This window comes from Gekko japonicus, unplaced genomic scaffold (assembly GCF_001447785.1).
Source record: "Gekko japonicus isolate JY-2015 unplaced genomic scaffold, Gekko_japonicus_V1.1 scaffold300, whole genome shotgun sequence".
Classification (NCBI taxonomy): Eukaryota; Metazoa; Chordata; class Lepidosauria; order Squamata; family Gekkonidae; genus Gekko; species Gekko japonicus.
The window spans coordinates 910,720-929,915 of NW_015169179.1; the positions used below are offsets into that span (position 1 = coordinate 910,720).

Genomic DNA, 19,196 nt, shown 5'->3' on the forward strand with positions numbered 1-19,196 from the left:
CTGGGAGAATGAACTGGATTTTAGTGGTAGGAGGGAGGGACTTTACTGCAGTTGTCATGTGCAACTACAAGGCAGTTTCAGCCAGGATTTGGCTTTCTACAGCACTCCACATGTATTGAAAATGGAATGCTGAGGACACATGAAGCTGTGTTATACAGACCAGAGATCCCTCTAGACCAGTATTGTCTGTGTTATCTGGCAACAGTTTTCCAGAGGCAGTGGGCTTCTACAGTCTTGCTTCTGGATCCTTGAACTGAAGAAACCAGGTGAAAGATCCTGGAGTCTTCTGAACACGTGAGTGCTCTGCTACTGAGCTATGCCCATCCCCAACCAAATGTCTCACCAAGGTATTACTTAAGTAGCAGCAACCCATGTTAACGTCTGAAACATTTTTCATCTCCTTCCACTCTCTCCGTCCCCCAGAATTCACTTTGCTCCCCATTGCAGATATTCAGTGATGTCCTATTGGTGGGGTATGTTTCCCTTTCAGAATGCAAGGATGATGACTGTTCACTACTTTTTCCCTTTGCTGAAGCTTAGCCCACAACCGTATGGAAGGTATCATAGGGGTACTCTGACCTTTGACTGGGGAGCTGGATCGTTGTGGTGATGGACTCCGACTGCCCAGCCCAAGTGTTCGGCGCAGAGTTGAGTGCAGTGCCACCAGCTTCAGCTCAACCTCCCTCTTAGCAGTTTCAGCTTTGGCCAGCTCTATGTCTAAGCCATGGGTGCGTCCCTCACAGGTGCTGAGGCGCATCTGGAGGCTATCGCCCATCCTGTTTGCCTCCTGCAGCTTCATCTCCAGGCTATGGAGATCATCCTTCAGCTTCTTCTCTCTGCAATGGCTCTCTGCAAGGCTCTGCGTGAGATCCTGCTCTCGCAGTCGAGCCTCTGCCTCTATGGCAGACAACTTTTTCTGCAAACTCAACATCTGAAAGAGAACAAGTTCTGAAGACTATGGCCCAGGGGAATTGACAGAGGGAATTCATACCATATCAGTACATGTACATGGATAGACAGTCCCACCCATACTTGTGTTAGTCGAGTGCTTTGTACACATCCACCTACCCCTGTTGCTCAGCTAGCCAGACATCTGTAAGGACATGCCTACCAGCTCACAGCCTAACAGTGCAATCATTACAGTAACACTATTCTAAGTCCACTGAAGTCAATGGGCTTAGAAGGGTGTCACTCTGCTTAGCATGTACTGCAAGCATATACAAAGGCACTTCCTCTATAAACTTCTAAAACATTTATGCTCTGCTGTCTATGCATACATGACCCACACAAACACAGGCAGCCATTTAGATGAACATACATGGTCCTACATGTCCTCCGTGAACACAGAGTGTAGTGGTTAAGTGTGCGGACTCTGATCTGGGAGAACCGGGTTTGATTCCCCACTCCTCCACTTGCACCTGCTGATGTGACTTTGGGTCAGTCACAAGCTCTGGCACAGCTGTCCTTGAAAAAGAGCAGTTTGTGTCAGAGCTCTCTCAGCCCCACCCACCTCACAGGGTGTCTGTTGTGGGGAGGGGAAGGGAAAGGAGTTTGTAAGCTGCTCTGAGACTCCAAGTGAAGGGCGGGGTATAAATCCAATCTCTTCTTCTTCTTCTATATACTCATATGACACCCAGCACACGGTTGCTACTATACAAATGTTAGGAAATAAGAGAAACATACATCTGCACCACACAAATACCTCCTCTGTTCCTTCATGTACACCAATTCCTTCAAGCTTTTCTCTACTGCCTTCTCAGTTTTCCCAGATCACTCTACTCTTCTTCCCCAATGTTACCTCCTTGTGAGCAGATTCGCGGCCAGTCTCCAGATCACTTATCTTCTGCTTCAGTTCCAGGGCTTCTTTGCTGCTCTGCTGTCCTTGTTGCTCTTCTTGTAGCAATCGATGCTGCAGCTCAGTGATTTCTTGGGCTTGCTTGCTGTTCTCACTCTCGAGGGTCTTCACCTGCAAAACGACAGGAGGAAGACAAGGCATACTCCAGCACACAAGTCCATGCTCAGTAGTCCGACTCACATGTGCTGTCTTTCCTTCTGCAAAAGGAGTGCAATATCTAGAACAGGTACTTGCTGGGTTTGTCCCATGAAAAAATATATCCCATGATTGATTGCACCACCTTCTTACACTTAGATAAGCAATAAATAAATAAATAAATAAATGCTGATTTCTGCAGTGAGAAGATTTTGCCTCTACATCTTCACTGCAAGTATAGATAAACCCAGGGCTATTTTTGGGCAGGAACGCACAGGAACCCAACAGCAGAAACTCATTAGGATTGGCTACATTAGGGGTGTGTGGCCTAACATGCAAAGGAGTTCCTGCTACAAAAAAGCCCTGGGTTTTGACAACAAACAAGGTAAACAGAATAACAAGCAAAAGGTGGGTGTGGCTGGATAAGCACGCGTCTGGTAACATGGGGGTGTGGCCTAATGTGCTAATGAGCTGTGCTGTCAGGGGTGTGGCCCAATATGCTAATGAGTTCCTGCTGTTGGGTGTGGCCTATTATGCTAATGAGTTCCTGATGGGCTTTTTCTACAAAAAGAGCCCTGGATAAACCTGCTATATTTACATGGTATAATTTATTGAGGGCACCAGTTCTGAGGAAGCTTCAGATGGAAAAATGTAGCACTAACAATCAATGACAGGGCAGATGTTTAGATGTTAAAGTCAGGAGTTATGACAGAGGAATAAAAGACCTGGGCTTTATCAAAAAGGTTTTCAAGGACACATCAAACAAGTAAAAATGGTATTTGGGACAGCGATGCTGCTTCAGTCACAGTTCACTCTGCTCAGGCACCACAGAGGCATCATCTGCTGGAGACTAATTATCTCAGGTATCTTCTGCTTGCAAAGAATTTTGGCTGCAACATTACATCCTCACGTTGCTAAAAGATGTGGGATGCACGGACCTGTCTACGCAGTTCCTGAAGTTCCCTTCGGGCTTCCATGCGAGACTTTTCCACATCCCGCAGATTTGCTCGGAGCTCTCCCAACTCTCTCTCAAATGCTCCTTGTGCTTCCTCCAGGATGGCAACCTTCTGTTCTTTCTCATCCTTGGATCTCTGCAAACTAAAGCAGATGCATGTGCTGTTATTACTGTTGACATCTCTCAAAGCATGGTGTAGTGGAAGCATCTATGGCAGCAACATGCATGGGCCTTTTCCTACTAGCCTGTCCTAATGCCCTGTCTACCTACCTGAGTCTCTCATTCTCTGCTTTCTTGATGGCTGCTCTGAGTTCAGAGTTGGACTTTTGTAGTGCTTCTTTTTCCCTGCTCTCATCTATCAAAGCCCTTTGGATTTCCAGCAGCTCCTTCTGTTGATGATCACGGGCCTCTTCAGTCTCCTGCAACCTGCAATGAAGTTCAACCACTTCCTTACGAACTCCTGCATGGGTATCATCTGCCAGCCGCAGTTGTGCCCTCAACTGTTCTGCCTTTTAAGAGAAAAAATACACACTCTCCTGAGTCTGGAAATTTTAGTATGCAGTGAATGTCTAAGTCAGCTTACTCATAAGTAAGTCAATTTGATTTAATTGTGACTCAGAATTGCAGATCCTAAAGACAAACTCTTTTTTAAAAACTGTGCTGCCTAATTAATTGGGAGCATTTTTTTGTCAATACAATTCTCCAATACACATGTTCGCCATTTTGTGTAACTAGGGCAATGTATGTATTTTCCAACTTAGGTCTTCATGGCTGCATATGCTTAAAATGTGGGTTTCCAACTGCATTTACCAAAGCTGGAAAACAGAAGTGTCATCCTCATTACACTAAATGGTGAATATATGTACTGAGAAAATCATGCATAGTGTGCTGTCCTAGTAAGCAAGATAGAAGTGCCAAAATTGTAATAATGACTGAAGGGGTACTGTGAACAATGGAAATAATTTCCCCCCAGGCAATTTGCAGTTTGGAGTAGAGTCAGACAAGAAGAATCCCCTTAGCAACCACAGGGCGGGAGAAATGAAAGCCTAGATGGTTAGATCCCCAAAAGTATCAAGTTTGAATGTAGATGAAAGCCCCAGAGATGGGCAATGATTTGCCCACAGAACATCACGCAGAACACATGCCCTGGTCAATGCCAACCAAGGACAAAAAGCCTGCATCCCAGTACAGTGTACTATAGTCCAAAGACTACACAGAGGATTCCTGAGGATAATACAGCTATTTCCTGAGTTAATACAGTATTAGTGCAGTATCTTATATGAGGAAGAAAATAGGGCTCAAGGTTTTTTTTTTTAATTTCATTTCTCTGAAAAATCAGAATCCACTGTACTACTTTTGCTATCTACAACATCTATTACAGAACGGGGACAGGGTATGGCTGGGCAAATTCTATATGAACCCCAAATAACTGTTTCTTCTTTCCCTGTTTTCTTTCCTACTAACTCTTTACTTTGAAAAGTTCTAACATTGTCCAGATCCTCCCTGTTGGCCTGGTTCATTCCACCCGGCTCTGTGTTATTGTTGTTCTGTTTTTGAGAAGGATTAGGGTGAGCCCCCTTCTCTTCCAGCCCCCACCCACATATGGGATCCACAAATGCACTCAACACTTTCTGCTGAGCTCAGCAGAAATTCACTAAGAAAGGTCAGTGACCAAAGAGAGAGACGATCCATCATAAAATAAACTGTTTTTATTCCCCAGGATAAGGTGGGGGGGAAGGTTAGCAGGGGGTGGGACTCAAAAGAAAACATTGCATACGAACACACAACCCCTCCTTGCTCTCTCGCTCTCTCTCTCTCTCTCTCTCTCTCTCTCTCTCTCTCTCTCTCTCTCTCTCTCTCTCTCACACACACACACACACACACACACACACACACACACACTCCTTCCTGTCCCTCTCCCCCAGTAAGGGCAGCTTTCCTAATTTACAGGAACATTGCAGCAAAGCTCTTAATGTGATTATTATAATTATTTCTTCACTACTTTTTTTTTTTAATAAGCAGCCTCTTTTGAAATCACGCCTGGACAGCCAAGTCTCCAGCTGAGTCCTGGACACATGGAAGAGGGTATTTCAGGGTGGGAAAGAAAGAAGATATTACAGTGTATGTGCGTGTGTGTGAGAGAGGAAAAAATATGTGACTCTCCATTGAAGTATTTGAAGTATACAGATGTGCCAGCACACATGGGAGTGCCTGCAAATGCATGCAACTGTTTCTGTAGAAGAAGAACATGTGTCTTGTGTGCATGGGCACCCAAACTTATGTGTGTGGAATTTGTGCAGAGTCTGCACTGCTGCTTGTTTGTTCAAGAGGGGGAATACAGTTTTCTGTATGTGTGTGTGAGAGAGGGAGAGGGAGAGAGAGACAGAGTGGCAGATGTGTCTTGTTTGAACGTCAATGTGTTGTATGTGCGTTTACATGAAAGTCCGTGAGTGTGCGTGCATGTATGGAAAGGCAGGGCTGCTCAACGAGCCTTACTTCCTCAAGTTAAAAGGCTGTGAAAATGTTATGGTTCCCATGGCGATAAGTAGGTCAATGCTGGCGCCGGTGAGGATTTTGCTCTGTGTTTCTTTGCCCTCAGCTTGTTATATTAGTCCCACAACTGTCCTCTCCCACTCCTCTCTTTCTCTCTCTTTCTGTCATCTGCTGCTGTCTCCACACTCCCCTCCCATGCTGAGTTAGTCTTTCTCTGCCCATTCTGTACCCATCCTCTAATATATGTACCCCCTTCGCCCCATCCCCATTCCTTTTGCCCCCCTCCCCCCGGAACAGCCCTCTTCAGCTTGCTTGTGTGGTCCCTCCTGGGGCTGGACTTTGAAATCTGTTGAAAGGAGGCCATTTTTTGCCAAAATAAACAGCCTGTCATGTTAAATTACTCTCTCTTCCTCTTTTATGTCCTTTAATTTTCTATTTCCCCTCACCCCACCCCAGTCTTTTCAGGCTGGGGTCATTCTCTTGTTCTGCAGTCTCTGTGTTTGTAGAGAACCAGAGCCCTGGAAGCATCTGGCAGTGGGTGAGGGTTACCACCTGGGGATGTTTTTCAGAGCTGCAGTCCCCCCCCCCCCAAGAGTTACCATCCAGAGATGGATCTTAAAAGAGGGAACACAACAGGATGGGCAGCCATTCCTCTTTCCAGTTTAGCTAATAGCAGGCCATTCTGGAAATACACGGCACTAATTGGCTGGGAGCACTGCCAGTAAGTCTAAAGTGAACCCACAGAGGGATACATTGGCTACCAAAGCTTTGTAGCACTTTCATCAGCCTAACTCTGGGCTACATACAGACAATACATTTCCAGAGAGTGGAAAGCAGTATGATGTGCTCTGTGTTGTGCACACACACTCATTTCCTTTGTTCCTCTGCTGTCTCTGGCCAGCACTACAAAAACCTACAAAGCTAGAAGTCTAGTGGAGACAGTAGTATGAACATGTACACCACTGGCAAATCTGTTTCCATCTTACAATATGAGTCCGAAAAAGCTATCATCAGTCTCTAACATAGAACTTGGGAAGGGGCTAAGGCTCAGTGGTAGAGCATATGCTTTGCATGCAGAAGGTCCAAGGGTTAATCCCCTAGCATCTCCAGTTAATAGGATCAGACAGTAGGTGATGTGAAAGACCTCTGCCTGAGACCCTGGAGAGCTGCCACCAGTCAAGAGTAGATCTTGACAGACCAATGGAGTGACTAAGTGTAAAGTAGTCTCACTTGTCCATGCATCCAACTGTTAACATATTTCACTTCACCTCATTCTGCCTGCCATCCTATGGCATTCTTGACTTTAATAAGAACAGAAGACCTTATCTACTCTCTGTTGGAGATTGGATGCCTTGAAAAAGGGTGTGTGCTTCCAACTACAAAGCATTTTATTCACAGGTTTCATGAGGTGGGTCGAATATTTCCCTACTGACAACAGGCTATTCAGGCCACAGGAACCAAGAACCAGTCCATGGCAAGAAGAGCAGAGCCAAAGGGACATACATACCTCCCTCCCCATGAGCTCCTTTTCTCTTGCCAGCTCCTTTATGTGATCATTCAAGCGCTTCACCTCTTTCTGGTGGGCAACCACTGCATCTTCAAACCGTGCCTGGAAGGTCCGTAGCTCATCAGTGATGCTAGCAACTGTGTTCTGTATAAAAGTAAGATTCAGGAAGATACGTGACATGAGCTGCCTTGTTCTTTGTATCCCGTAAAGATCTGAAATCTGGGGGCTCATCAAGGCTGTAGCTCCTTTGACACCTGGAATATTTTCCCCTCCCACCACCAAAAACCTTTACATGCAGAGCTCAATTCTAGAGCAGCACAATTTGAAATCTGTTGGCCAGGGGACAACACAGATGACCTTTTAGGCTAACAGTAAGGCAGCTGCATTACACATGTTACCAAGTCCTTGTGTGTGAATGGATGACAAGAGGACTTCTTATTGGATGTGTGATGAGAGTTTTGTGCCTCCCCAATGCACTCTGGGCCTTTTCTGCTCACGAACACAGTGCATGAGACGACATGGCTTCAGCCTTCTCACCCTGCACCATTTTCACATTCACTATGGGCTTCACTGTGAAAATTACCACAAAGCTATGTGTAAGGATGGTGATTTTGCAATGGAGCCAGTTACAGCTCCATGGGGCCGTCTCAGGATGCAAAAACAACGCGGGAGAGGAAGTGCGTGAAGCTCCTTCTTCCTATACACTGCAGTCAGAAAAAGCCCAGAATACATTTTAGAAGCACAATATCCCCATCACACATCTGATATGAAGTCCTCATGCACGCAAGGACCATAACATGTAGCAATGCCCTGAGGTACAGCTCCTTCCAAATTCCACTGTAACATGTGCTGGTCCCAGGGTTATTGAATGGCCTCAATGAACGTTTTCTGAAGACCACTGGAGCAGCTATTCTAACATTAAGGGACCATGAACACCAGTAAGCAAACCAAAGAGTTGAAAATTCAGCTGGTCGTACATAGTAAGACTTTCCTCATTTAGACAAGCACAGAGCTGGCAAATGCTGACAGGCCACCTTATCCATACTATGAAGCTACCAGGCCGCTACAATTTAAGAACTCTTGGGTTGCTAACATTTTGGGCTCCTTGACATTTCATTACCCCTGAAGCTGAAAGCAGCTTCAGTTCAGGGCCTGCCAACATTTTTTCACAAGGGCAACACAAGTAAAAATCCAAAGTCTGACATTGTGCCACTTCACTGTATATATGCAACTTACTGACAAAAAGAAAAAAAAAGTTTTTAAAGGTGCAAACCAGGATTTATTCAAGGAGCTGAGTCTCTTAACCTAGGGCCTTATACCTATACAAAGAAAGGTTGGTTCTCTCAGTAGGCAAACACTCAGAAAAACGCTCTTTCCACATTTACAGCCCCTCCCCCACTTTTAGTGCGCTAATGGCTCTGAGCCAAGGAATAGGCTGCAGCATTGCCCAGGAGCGCTGTTATGTATTAAGATGGCCATGCCAGCGCTAGCAAGGCCATGTGGTCAAACAGACCCTCGGGTCTAGAACAATAGACAGGTAGTATCCGAATGCAGACCAATGAGCTCGGCGGATCCTAGGATGGACCTATGGGGCGACCGGGTAGTGTAAATAGAGCCTATCGCTGGGAGTGGGGTGTGTGTTAGAGTGTGTGTGCACGGATATAAGCCAGTTCAGGATAGACCAGGTTATCTTCTGTTTTGGAGTATAATAAATTATGAGCTGATCACTATGCCATGTGTCTGAACTCAATACTTTTCAAGCGCCTAAAGCACTGCTGCCCACTATGATGCACTGCTTGAGTCACCCATACTAGAGTCCCCCTTGTGCTTCAGTCCATGTAGTTTCCTTAGGATAAGGATAATATGTCATAGAGCTCCTCCATCTGCTGGTGTTGACACAGCAGGGAACTTCTGAGTAAGGAACGTCCTTCAAGAGTTGCTCCCAAGAGTCCACTTAGGCCTTGCACTCTTCTTAAGTTCTTAACTGATCAACCAGCCCACCCTTTATCTTGAGCAACGTTTGTCCCAGGAGGGAGCCTTGACAGGCCTGCCTCAGTGGCATTATCTCCAGCCATAGCACAGTTTCAGCTAGACCACAGACGGTACTTGAGCATTGCTATCAGCAAACAGCACAGCAGAGCATGAGAGCAACTTCAGAGCTACGGTTGCCATTCTCCAAGTGATGAAGAAGAAGAGTTGGATTTATACCCCACCCTTCGCTTGGAATTTCAGAGTGGCTTACAATCTCCTTCCCTTCCTTTCCTCACAACAGACACCCTGTGAGGTAGGTGGGACTGACAGAGCTGCTCTTGAGAGAACAGCTCTGAGAGAACTGTGACTGACCCAAGGTTACCCAGCTGGGTGCATGTGGAGGAGTAGGGAATCAAACCCAGTTCTCCGGATTAGAGTCCACCACTCTTAACCGCTACACCAAGATGGCTGTAGTCTGAAGATCTGGAATTACAACTGATCTCCAGACTACAGAAATCATTTCCTCTGGACAAAGTAGTTGCTTCGGAGAGTGGATCCTATGGCATTGAGTCCCTCTCCTCCCCAGCCTTGCCCTCTCACACTCTACTCCACAAATCTCCCCAGATCTCAGCAACCCTGTCTGGAATAGGTAATAGATGAGGAGAAGATGTAGGAGCACTGGTTCAGTAAAGAGGGCACAGTGGAGAGAGGAATAAGTTTGTGGAAATGTGTGTGACAGGAGACATACACAGCCAGCCCCCATCCCGTACGGCTTAGTAGTGGAAGTCAGCCTGAGAGAACGGTCATGTGGCTACCTATCATCTGCAATGTAACAAGAAAGATGAACTGTCTTTATTTCCATAAGCCTGGGTGAATCTTTAGTCCCATTACCAAATTACCCACCACCCACAGACCATCGGTTCTTTCCCAGAAGCAAGAAAGGAACTGGTGTGATCTTGAATTTCTCGCTGTAGACCCAAAAGGCTTGCCAATAACCTGTATCATTAAAAAGTTACAAGGCAGTGTAGGATGTCTTCCATAGATTTAATATCAGCTTCATTTATTTTTTTTCTCCTCTCTATAAAAATCAGTCAATGATTCTACAAGTGGAACTACATTTTATAGAATCACAACACGCCAAGATGGAAAGTGACCTATGAGATCATCCAGGCCACCCTGTCTTAATGCAGTAACTCCCAGGACATAATTAGGACTCCAGCAGTTGCTTTGGGTTTCACTGTGCAGGCCATGAGCCTATTTTGATTCCAGAATAGAAATATGCAGGATTCAGTCAGTGTTAACATAAACTCTAGGATTGTGTGAACTGCTCCTAATCCCTCTCTAAAGAACAAGCAATGTCCCGCAGTCAGCCCTGTCTCTCCCTTCCCCCCCCCCCCCCCCAATCCACTGAAGAGAAAACCAAAGGAGGCAACAAGCATTCAGGGCATTACATTAGCATAGTTAATTTTACAAATTTGAAAGGCATAATGTGGAGTGGGTCATAGAGGGAGAAACAAGGATCCACAAACACTGAACCTGTTATAACTCCATGGCCTGTGTGCTGCTCTCTCCCCAAGGCCACGGGCTCATTTAAACCAACAGAATTGTGACATGCAAATCAGTCATCCAACTGTTGATTGGATCATGAGTCTCCTTTATGGGAAATGACCCACTTGGCAAATAAGAGAGTCAAGACACAGGAAAAGGGAGCCAAGAAATCCATGGAAGTTGGGAAATAGCACTATTTAAAAATATTATTTTGCTGTTGCAACCTGATGGCAAGAAATAAACAGCTTTAGGGTATGGCACACAACCAGATTTGTCTAACAATTAAATACAAATAAAATCCCTTAAGGTCTTTGTTGCTGACATCACAGAAGTTTGATCTGGACTCCTGACAGACTCATGGATGACAAATAACACAGTTTCCTCTGTAGGAGAATCATGCACCAACCTGTGTTTGAATTATATAATGTATGTGGATTTTCTGTAAGATCTGCTCCTCATTTCAGCTAAACTCTGGTTCAAATCTTTCTAAGGAAGCAAAGGTAATGTCTACATTAAACCCTTTTGAACAAGACAGTAGATAGAAATATCTAAACATTTGGAACCTGATTGCCAGTTAAAATGTCACACCTTTCTTGGTCTTCAATGCCTGTTCCCCAATCAAGTTCTGCTAAGGCCACGCAAGTGCTACCAGTTAGCTGGTTCATGGCAGTAGCCACATGAAGATGAAGAAGATGATGAGGAGGAGATTGGATTTATACCCCACCCTTCACTATCTGAAGGAGTCTCAGAGCAGCTTACAATCCCTTTCCCTTCCCCTCAGCAAAACAGACATCCTGTGAGGTAGGTGGGGCTGAGAGAGCTCTCTCAAGAACTGCCCTTGAGAGAACAGCTCTGAAGGAATTTATGACTTATCCAAGGTCACACCAGCAGCTGCTAGTGGAGGAGTGGGGAAGGAAACTCGGTTCTCCCAGATTAGAGTCTGCACTCTTTAACCACTACACCAAACATTAGGTGTATCAGAAGAGATGCTCATTTGTTTCTGAGAGGGTATCTAGATAGATGTCCCAGGAAGCACTGCTGCTATAAAACAGCTAAGAAGCAGGGTGTGCATGAACCACCCAACCTGGAGGATAGGGCAGGCAGTAGCACCAAAAATGCCATTCCCTGAACAGAGAAGCTGTACGATGGCTGACCCTGACCTGGAGGACGGCCTTCTATTGCTCCATGCTCCACCCTCATGCATTCCACAAGTAAGAAACTTCTATTACAACCATTGTTCCAAATGCAGTATGTGTAAAGTGCCATCAAGTCACAAATGACTTCTGGCGGCCCTATAGGGATTTAAAGGCAAGAGATGTTCAGAGGTAGTTCTCCATTGCCTGACTGTATAGCAACCGTGAACTTCCTTGGTGGTCTCCCATCCAAATACTAACCAGAGCCAACCCTGCTTAGCTTCTGAGATGTGATGGGATCAGGCTAGCCTAGGCCATCCAGGCCATGGCAAACTGCACATTGTTAAATTAGGGTATTTGAGGTAGTTTTTCTACACCTTCAACTGCATCCTACATCTCACTTTACTATTCCATTTCCTCCACCACCTCAAATTTTCTACAAGTCCTCTTCATTATTCTAACATGAGCAGTTCCAAGCAAATCAAATAGCCCCTCCAGATAAGAGCTGATCAGCTTGTGATCTTCAGCATGTTTCATACCCCAGTTAATCCATGGCTCTCTTTCTTTGCCCATCTGAATTCCCACAGTGCTGTCCTATATAATGCTGGGGTTGGTTTACATTTAACATTTTCTTCCATATTTTCACATCTATTCTCATAGCAGAAGTACTCTTTGGACTTCATACGGGATTCACTAGTGGATACTGAGTGCCCCCTAGTGCTGTCAAAGCAGCAGCTTTAAAAGATTTTGGCCCAAATCTGCCCACAGGACATAGCCCACACTAGACTCTCCAGCTAAGCCACTTCTAAAGCTCTGCAGTGTGTACAAGAGAGTGTGAGCATGACATACATTAGAGTTAAAGATACTTGGTACAGCCTTTGGGTATCTGGAAGTTCAAATTCCAATTGAGCCATGAGCTCACCATGGTATATCATTAGAGACTTACTTTTATTTAGACCGGCTTAGGCTTGCTCCTTTAGAGATTTTTAGTTTTACGTTAACTTGTGTAAATTCATAGAATCCTAGAATCACAGAGTTAGAAAGGGCCATATAGGCCATATAGTCCAACCCCCTGCTCAATGTAGGATCATCATTCCTTTGGCCTATAGGCAACTGGATATTTTCAAATAATGCAAAGTATGTATTACAAATAACCATTTGATTCTATTATATAGGTGATAGTATAGTAAAATGTTACTGTTTGTGGTAGAATATGAAGGTGTTGTTATTATTTGTAGACTTAAAGGCCAAACTAAATGTGATGTGGGAGAAGATCCATGAGAAGGTTCTCCTGTGTTTTGCTTTTTACTTTAAAGTTCCTCATAATGCTTAACAAGACCTGGAATATAGTACTAGATTCCTTAACCCTTTCTTCCTATACTGCGGGGAGAGGAAACTTTACCCCCAAGCCATTTTCCCATACCAAAAGCGGGTATTTCCACATTTTTGCTGTTCCACACAGAAGTACTTTGTGCAAGTGGGGCTGCAAGATAGGGCAAATAACTCCCGCAGCACTATTTCTGCTGGGGGGGAAAGTACACCCCCCCCATAGGTAGAGTTCCCAGGCAATTTGGGTTCCACTTTATCCGTTTAAAAGCCATTTCCTGCAGCTGCTGTGTGGCATTGGGGAACTATTTAAAAACTTGAACATGTAGTTCGGGCCCTAAATCACCCTCTCCTCACAAAGCCTATTAACACCAAGGGAGGGGGGAGGCAGGTGTATAGCCTCTGACCTTCCAGTTTGAAATACAAAATCCAGATGCTTTGTGTATGATTGCTCCCCAGAAAGACCAGTGTATTGTGGCTTTCTGACAACAGGATACAACAACCAGTTTGGTGTAATAGTTTAGAGCGGTGGACTCTAATCTGGAGAACCGGGTTTGATTCCCCACTTCTCCACATGCAGCCAGCTGGGTAACCTTGGGTCAGTCACAGTTCTCTCAGAGCTCTCTCAGCTCCACCTACCTGACAGGGTGTGTGCTGTGGGGAGAGGATGGGGAGGAGCTTGTAAGCCGCTCTGACATGCTGAGTGAAGGGCGGGATATAAATCCTCCTCCTCCTTCTTCGATACCAGACCTTTACCTTTGGTCAGTGCCTGTGAGGCTCCCAACTAAGACAGTAGTGGTTAAAAATGTCAGACTAGTGTCTGGGAGATCCAGGTTCGAATCCCCCTGTGCTATGGAAGCTTACTGGGTGACCTTGGGCCAGTCACACTCTCTTAGCCTAACCTATATCACAAGGTTATGTGTAGTGGTGTAAGCCACTTTGGGTCCCCATTGGAGACAAAGGAGGGCGGGCTACAAATTAAATGAAATGAATCAACTTTTCTCTGGCTGCGGTCACACACACTAAATAATTCACTTTCAATGCATTTTCCAACTGGATTTTTACTGTGTGAACTGGCAAAATCCAGTTCAAAAGTACATTGAAAGTAGATTATTTAGTGTGTGTGACTGCAGCCTAGGTCAGGTTCCTAAATATTTAAAATTGTGTGATACACAAAAATTCAGCTGGCAAAGCTTTTTCCCCATAATTGAATCTGCTTGCTGAGAAAAAATTCATCTGTGGAATTTCTGTGCATCACAGAGTTTTTAAAAGCACAGGGAGTTAATTCAATAGCTAATTCTCTTCTGAGCTCACAAGTCCCTGAGTCTGAGTAAATAACCATTACAACCCTTTATTTTTGCCTTGTTTCTTATGCATAATTAATACATATGCACAGGGCTTTTTTTGTAGAAAAAGCCCAGCGGGAACTCATTAACATAATAGGCCACACCCCTTATAACACAGCTCATTAACATATTAGGTCACACCCCATGCCTTCCCTTGGCTTGCCTGGGTGCCCCACAGCTGCCAGGGAAGGCACAGGGAGGCATTTAAATGCCTTCCTGATCCTTCCAGCCCCCCCCCCCGGCCCGCCCGCCTTAGAGTCGCCGGGTGTGTGTGTCACTCTCCATGCCTTCCCTCTGTAGCCAGGCACGCAGAGGTTTTGGCTGTAGTGGACGTGGCCAATTCTGAAGCCAGCCGGAACTCCGTTCCTGTGCGTTCCTGCCCAAAAATAGCCCTGCATATGCAACAAGATGCTTCAGGGCACACTATAGAAATATGAACACAGCAGACATGAGATGCTATAAAATGTTTTGCTATTATGATTTAGATTAGGTGAGGATACAGCTCCATTGACTATGATGCAGTGACATTCTTGTACACAAGAGTAGCAATTTCTTTTAAAAACCAGTTTCCCTTTGGGTTCGCCTTGTACTGGAGATTTCAGGGGGCTTCCAATCAAAGTGTGATAGTTTGTTCCTTTTAAAAAATGAGATATCAGTGACAGGGAAGAAGTGTTGTTGTTGTTCAGTCGCACAGTCGAGTCCGACTCTTCGCAACCCCATGGACCAGATCACGCCAGGCCTTCCTGTCTTCCGCCATCCTCTGAAGTTTGCTCAATTTCATGTTCGTTGCATATATGACACTGTCTAACCATCTCATCCTTTGCCGTCCCCGTCTTCTTTGACCTTCAATCTTTCCCAGCCTCAGGTGGGGCAGTCACTCAGTTCCTAGGGAAATCACTGTTAGGGATTCTCATTTCCAGAGTGAAAAAGGGAGACACATGCTTCATTGCTGAACTTGTGAGGCTGTTTTGCCATCTAGGCTGAAGGGAGCTCCTATGGGGATTCAGGGAGGGGGAACTCCAGGAAATGAGAAGCTCTTGGGCAAGATCTTTTCTTCTGATGCCAGGAACTTGCTCACAGCACTGCAAGCCACACACAGGCTTCTCCAAGGGGGAGAGAGACCGGACCATCCATGGAATACAGCCATGCAGCTCCCAGCAATGAATTGCAACATTTCCCTGGCCCTGGGGAGATGCGTCTGGCTTGGATTCTCTGCCTCGCCCTGCTCAGTCCCAGCCTGGAAGAGTCCTCCCTGTCATGTGTGACCTTACAGAAAATGGCACACTGTACCGGTCTTTCTGTTTTGATGGATCACAGTCATCTGTGTAGATCGAGCCATTCCACTGCACAAAAAGGCAGAGGGGCTAACAGTTTTTAGACTTAGCAGGCTACAACAGCTTTCATCCACCAGAGATTGCCAGGAAATCCCCTTGATAGCAAGTCGCATCCATTTCTGTCATTCCGCTGCTCTAAGAGTTTGGGGTGGGGCTGTTGTTTACAGTCCTTTGGAGGAATTATTTGTTTTAAAGCTGGCTTCCCTTTGGTTCCCAGTCAGTGTTTCCAGCTGAAATGCTTTTCAGATTTGTTCTGGTGGGGATTTCTCACCCTTGTTGTGCTGTTTGTTTGGTTTGTCTTAGGAGGCTCTGCCTTGTGTGCCTGTGAACTGATCTCTCTGGAGACACCATAGGGCCCCAGCTGATATTGCCAATGTATTTTGTATTTAAAGGCAGAACCAAACCATCCCATAATGGACTATTTACACACGCACAGAAAGTTTATGGTACATTTTGGGAAGCAATTAGTGGAGAAAGTTAACATAAGCCTGAGTCAAGTAAGCCCATGGCCAGCATAGTTTTCTTATATAATACATCCTCCAGACCGCACCCCCCCAGTCACTGCTGTCTGATCAGCTTCTACTTTGTGGGGTTCAAGGAGGGATAGAGGCTGAGGCGTCGGAAGGAATAAACATACGCACAACCATTTTTTGGTACAAATGTGGCCGCAGCTTATTTTATGGAATACAGGAAAAAGGAGCAATGGCGCAGCATAGGGACAGATCCAAGCATCGCCGTCCGATGAACCCCTACCCAGCCCCTCTGCTGGGGATACCCCATGGAGTGACAAGATACTGGGTGCCAGCCAATGCTCCCTTTAAGCTGTGGAGTCTTGTGAGCAAAAATTCTGCTTTGTGAGCTACTGGCATTAAAGCTGTGAGCGAGCAATTTGGCTACTGCATAAATTAGTTTGCTCTGGAGCCATCCTTCCTGAGTTAAGACAGAAATGTGTGAGCCAGAGGCCAAAAAACTGTGAGCTAGCTCACACTAACTCAGCTTAGAGGGAACACGTGCCAGCCTCTATCTGGTCCCCTTGCCACCTGACGGTATAAGCCAGCCTGCAGCCCCCGCCTGGGCATGCGGCTGAGTGGCTTCATACCCCAAGGCCCCTTATGGGAGCCCCCAAATGGAGGAGGCAAGCACACAGGCACATCCTCCCCCCCAAAGGATCCAACCCAATGCCCAAACAGCTGAGCGGTGACAGAAAAGCAGGATCTCTCCTTATATATAATTGAGTAGTGGGGTGGCACTTTCTGAACATTCCACACACTACTAAATCAGTTAGCTCCATGATGTGTCACTCAGAAGCTGTCCCTATCCACTGGCTGCATTGCCTGAGTCGTGCCTCCAACATTCTAAACAGTTTGCTGTTCCTCCCCCCCCCACAATAGCCAGTCAGAACACAGAGGTTGTTTGCATATGCGGCCTGATTGGCCTTTGCCTCTAACATTCTAAACAGTTTGCTGTTGCTGTTGGGAGTCATTGAATGTGTCCTGAGGTAAAATACATATCCCAATCTTCTCTTAAATGGTCACTGCAGTTCCCAGTCTCCCTGTGGGGCCTGGAGATCACCCAGAAATCACTGTGTTCCCCAGCCACAGCACATCATTTCCTCTACAGAAAATTTCCCAGCTATTACAACTGATCTCCAGATGACCAAGATCAGTTCTCCCGGAGACAATGGCTGCTTTGGGCAGTGGACTTTATGGCATTACTAGCCATAAAGCCCATTGAGGAGGAAGACAACGGGCCCTAGAAAGGTAGGATGGCTGGGTGGGCCATGGGTTGGGGGGGGGGAAGCCGGCGGACCGTTCGCCGGCCTGGAGTGGGTGAGGGGGTGGGGGGAAGCCGGCAGACGGGGCCTGCAGGCCCCGTCCGCCGGCCTTGCGGCAGGGGAGGGGAAAAGTAAAAAGAATTCCTTTAAGCAGTGGAAAGCTAGTCACAGTGAGGCTGATAAAACGGAACACAGGCTATGGCAAATAAAATGCAAGTCTGAGGTCAGGCAGGCAAAAAGGGAATATGAGGAGCATATAGCAAAAAACGTAAAAACCAACAATAAAACTTTCTTCAAATACATTAGAAACAGGAAACCAGCCAGGGAGGCAGTGGGGCCCTTGGACGACCAAGGGGTAAAAGGAGTATTGAAGGATGATAGGGAAATGGCTGAGAAGCTAAATGCATTTTTTGCCTCCGTCTTCACTGTGGAAGATGAGAAGTGCTTGCCCACTCCAGAACCACTGATTTCAGGAGGGGTGTTGGAAGACCTGAGTCAGATTGAGGTGATGAGAGAGGAGGTCCTAAAACTGATAGACAACTTAAAAACTGAAAAATCACCAGGCCCAGATGGCATACATCCGAGAGTTCTGAAAGAACTCAAATGTGAACTTGTAGATCTCCTGACAAAGATATGTAATCTTTCCTTAAAATCTGCCTCCATTCCTGAGGATTGGAAGGTAGCTAATGTCACTCCCATCTTTAAAAAGGGTTCCAGAGGAGATCCGGGAAATTACAGGCCAGTCAGTCTGACGTCGATACCGGGTAAATTGGTGGAAACCATTATTAAGGAAAGAATTAGTAGGCACATAGATGAACAAAACCTATTGAGGCAGACTCAGCACGGTTTCTGTAAGGGAAGATCTTGTCTCACTAACCTGTTAGTGTTCTTTGAGGGGGTGAACAAACATGTGGACAAGGGGGATCCAATAGATATTATTTACCTTGACTTCCAGAAAGCTTTTGATAAAGTTCCTCATCAAAGGCTCCTAAGTAAGCTCAAAAATCATGGGATAGAAGGACAAGTCCTTTTATGGATCAAAAACTGGCTAGTTCATAGAAAACAGAGAGTGAGTGTAGGTGGGCAATTTTCTCAGTGGAGGGTGGTAAGCAGTGGGGTACCGCAGGGATCAGTACTTGGTCCACTGCTTTTTAACTTGTTCATTAATGATTTGGAGATGGGAGTAAGCAGTGAAGTGGCTAAATTTGCGGATGATACAAAGTTGTTCAGGGTGGTGAAAACCAGTGAGGATTGTGAGGCACTCCAAGGGGATCTGTCAAGGATGGGCGAGTGGGCGTCAACATGGCAAATGGGGTTCAATGTGGCCAAGTGCAAGGTGATGCACATTGGAGCCAAAAATCCTAAATATAAATACACATTGATGGGGTCTGAACTGGCAGAGACTGAGCAAGAGAGAGATCTTGGAGTTGTAGTGGATAACTCACTGAAAATGTCGAGACAGTGTGTGACTGCAATAAAGAAGGCCAATGCTATGCTGGGGATTATTAGGAAGGGTATTGAAAACAGATCAGCCAATATAATAATGCCCCTATATAAATCAATGGTGCGACCTCATTTGGAATACTGTGTGTAGTTCTGGTCACCACACCTTAAAAAGGATATTATAGCTTTGGAAAAAGTGCAGAAAAGGGCAACTCGAATGATAAAAGGGTTGGAACACTTTCCCTATGAGGAAAGGTTAAAGCGCTTAGGGCTCTTTAGCTTGGAGAAAAGACGACTGAGGGGTGACATGATCGAGGTTTATAAGATTATGCATGGGAAAGAGCAGGTAGAGAAAGAGGTACTTTTCTCCCTTTCT

General features: G+C 45.7%; 1 protein-coding gene across 1 annotated transcript in view; it reads right to left on the reverse strand.

Annotated features, from left to right (window-relative positions):
• Positions 1–19,196, reverse strand: part of CROCC2 (ciliary rootlet coiled-coil, rootletin family member 2) — a 126,530-nt gene that overhangs the window by 26,686 nt on the left and 80,648 nt on the right. The window contains exons 24-28 of the mRNA XM_015416057.1: positions 6,946–7,089; positions 3,216–3,454; positions 2,929–3,088; positions 1,799–1,966; positions 580–931 (exon numbers count right to left, since the gene is read on the reverse strand). Of these exons, the coding sequence (XP_015271543.1) occupies positions 580–931; positions 1,799–1,966; positions 2,929–3,088; positions 3,216–3,454; positions 6,946–7,089 (1,063 nt within the window). The remainder of the gene's footprint in view (positions 1–579; positions 932–1,798; positions 1,967–2,928; positions 3,089–3,215; positions 3,455–6,945; positions 7,090–19,196) is intronic.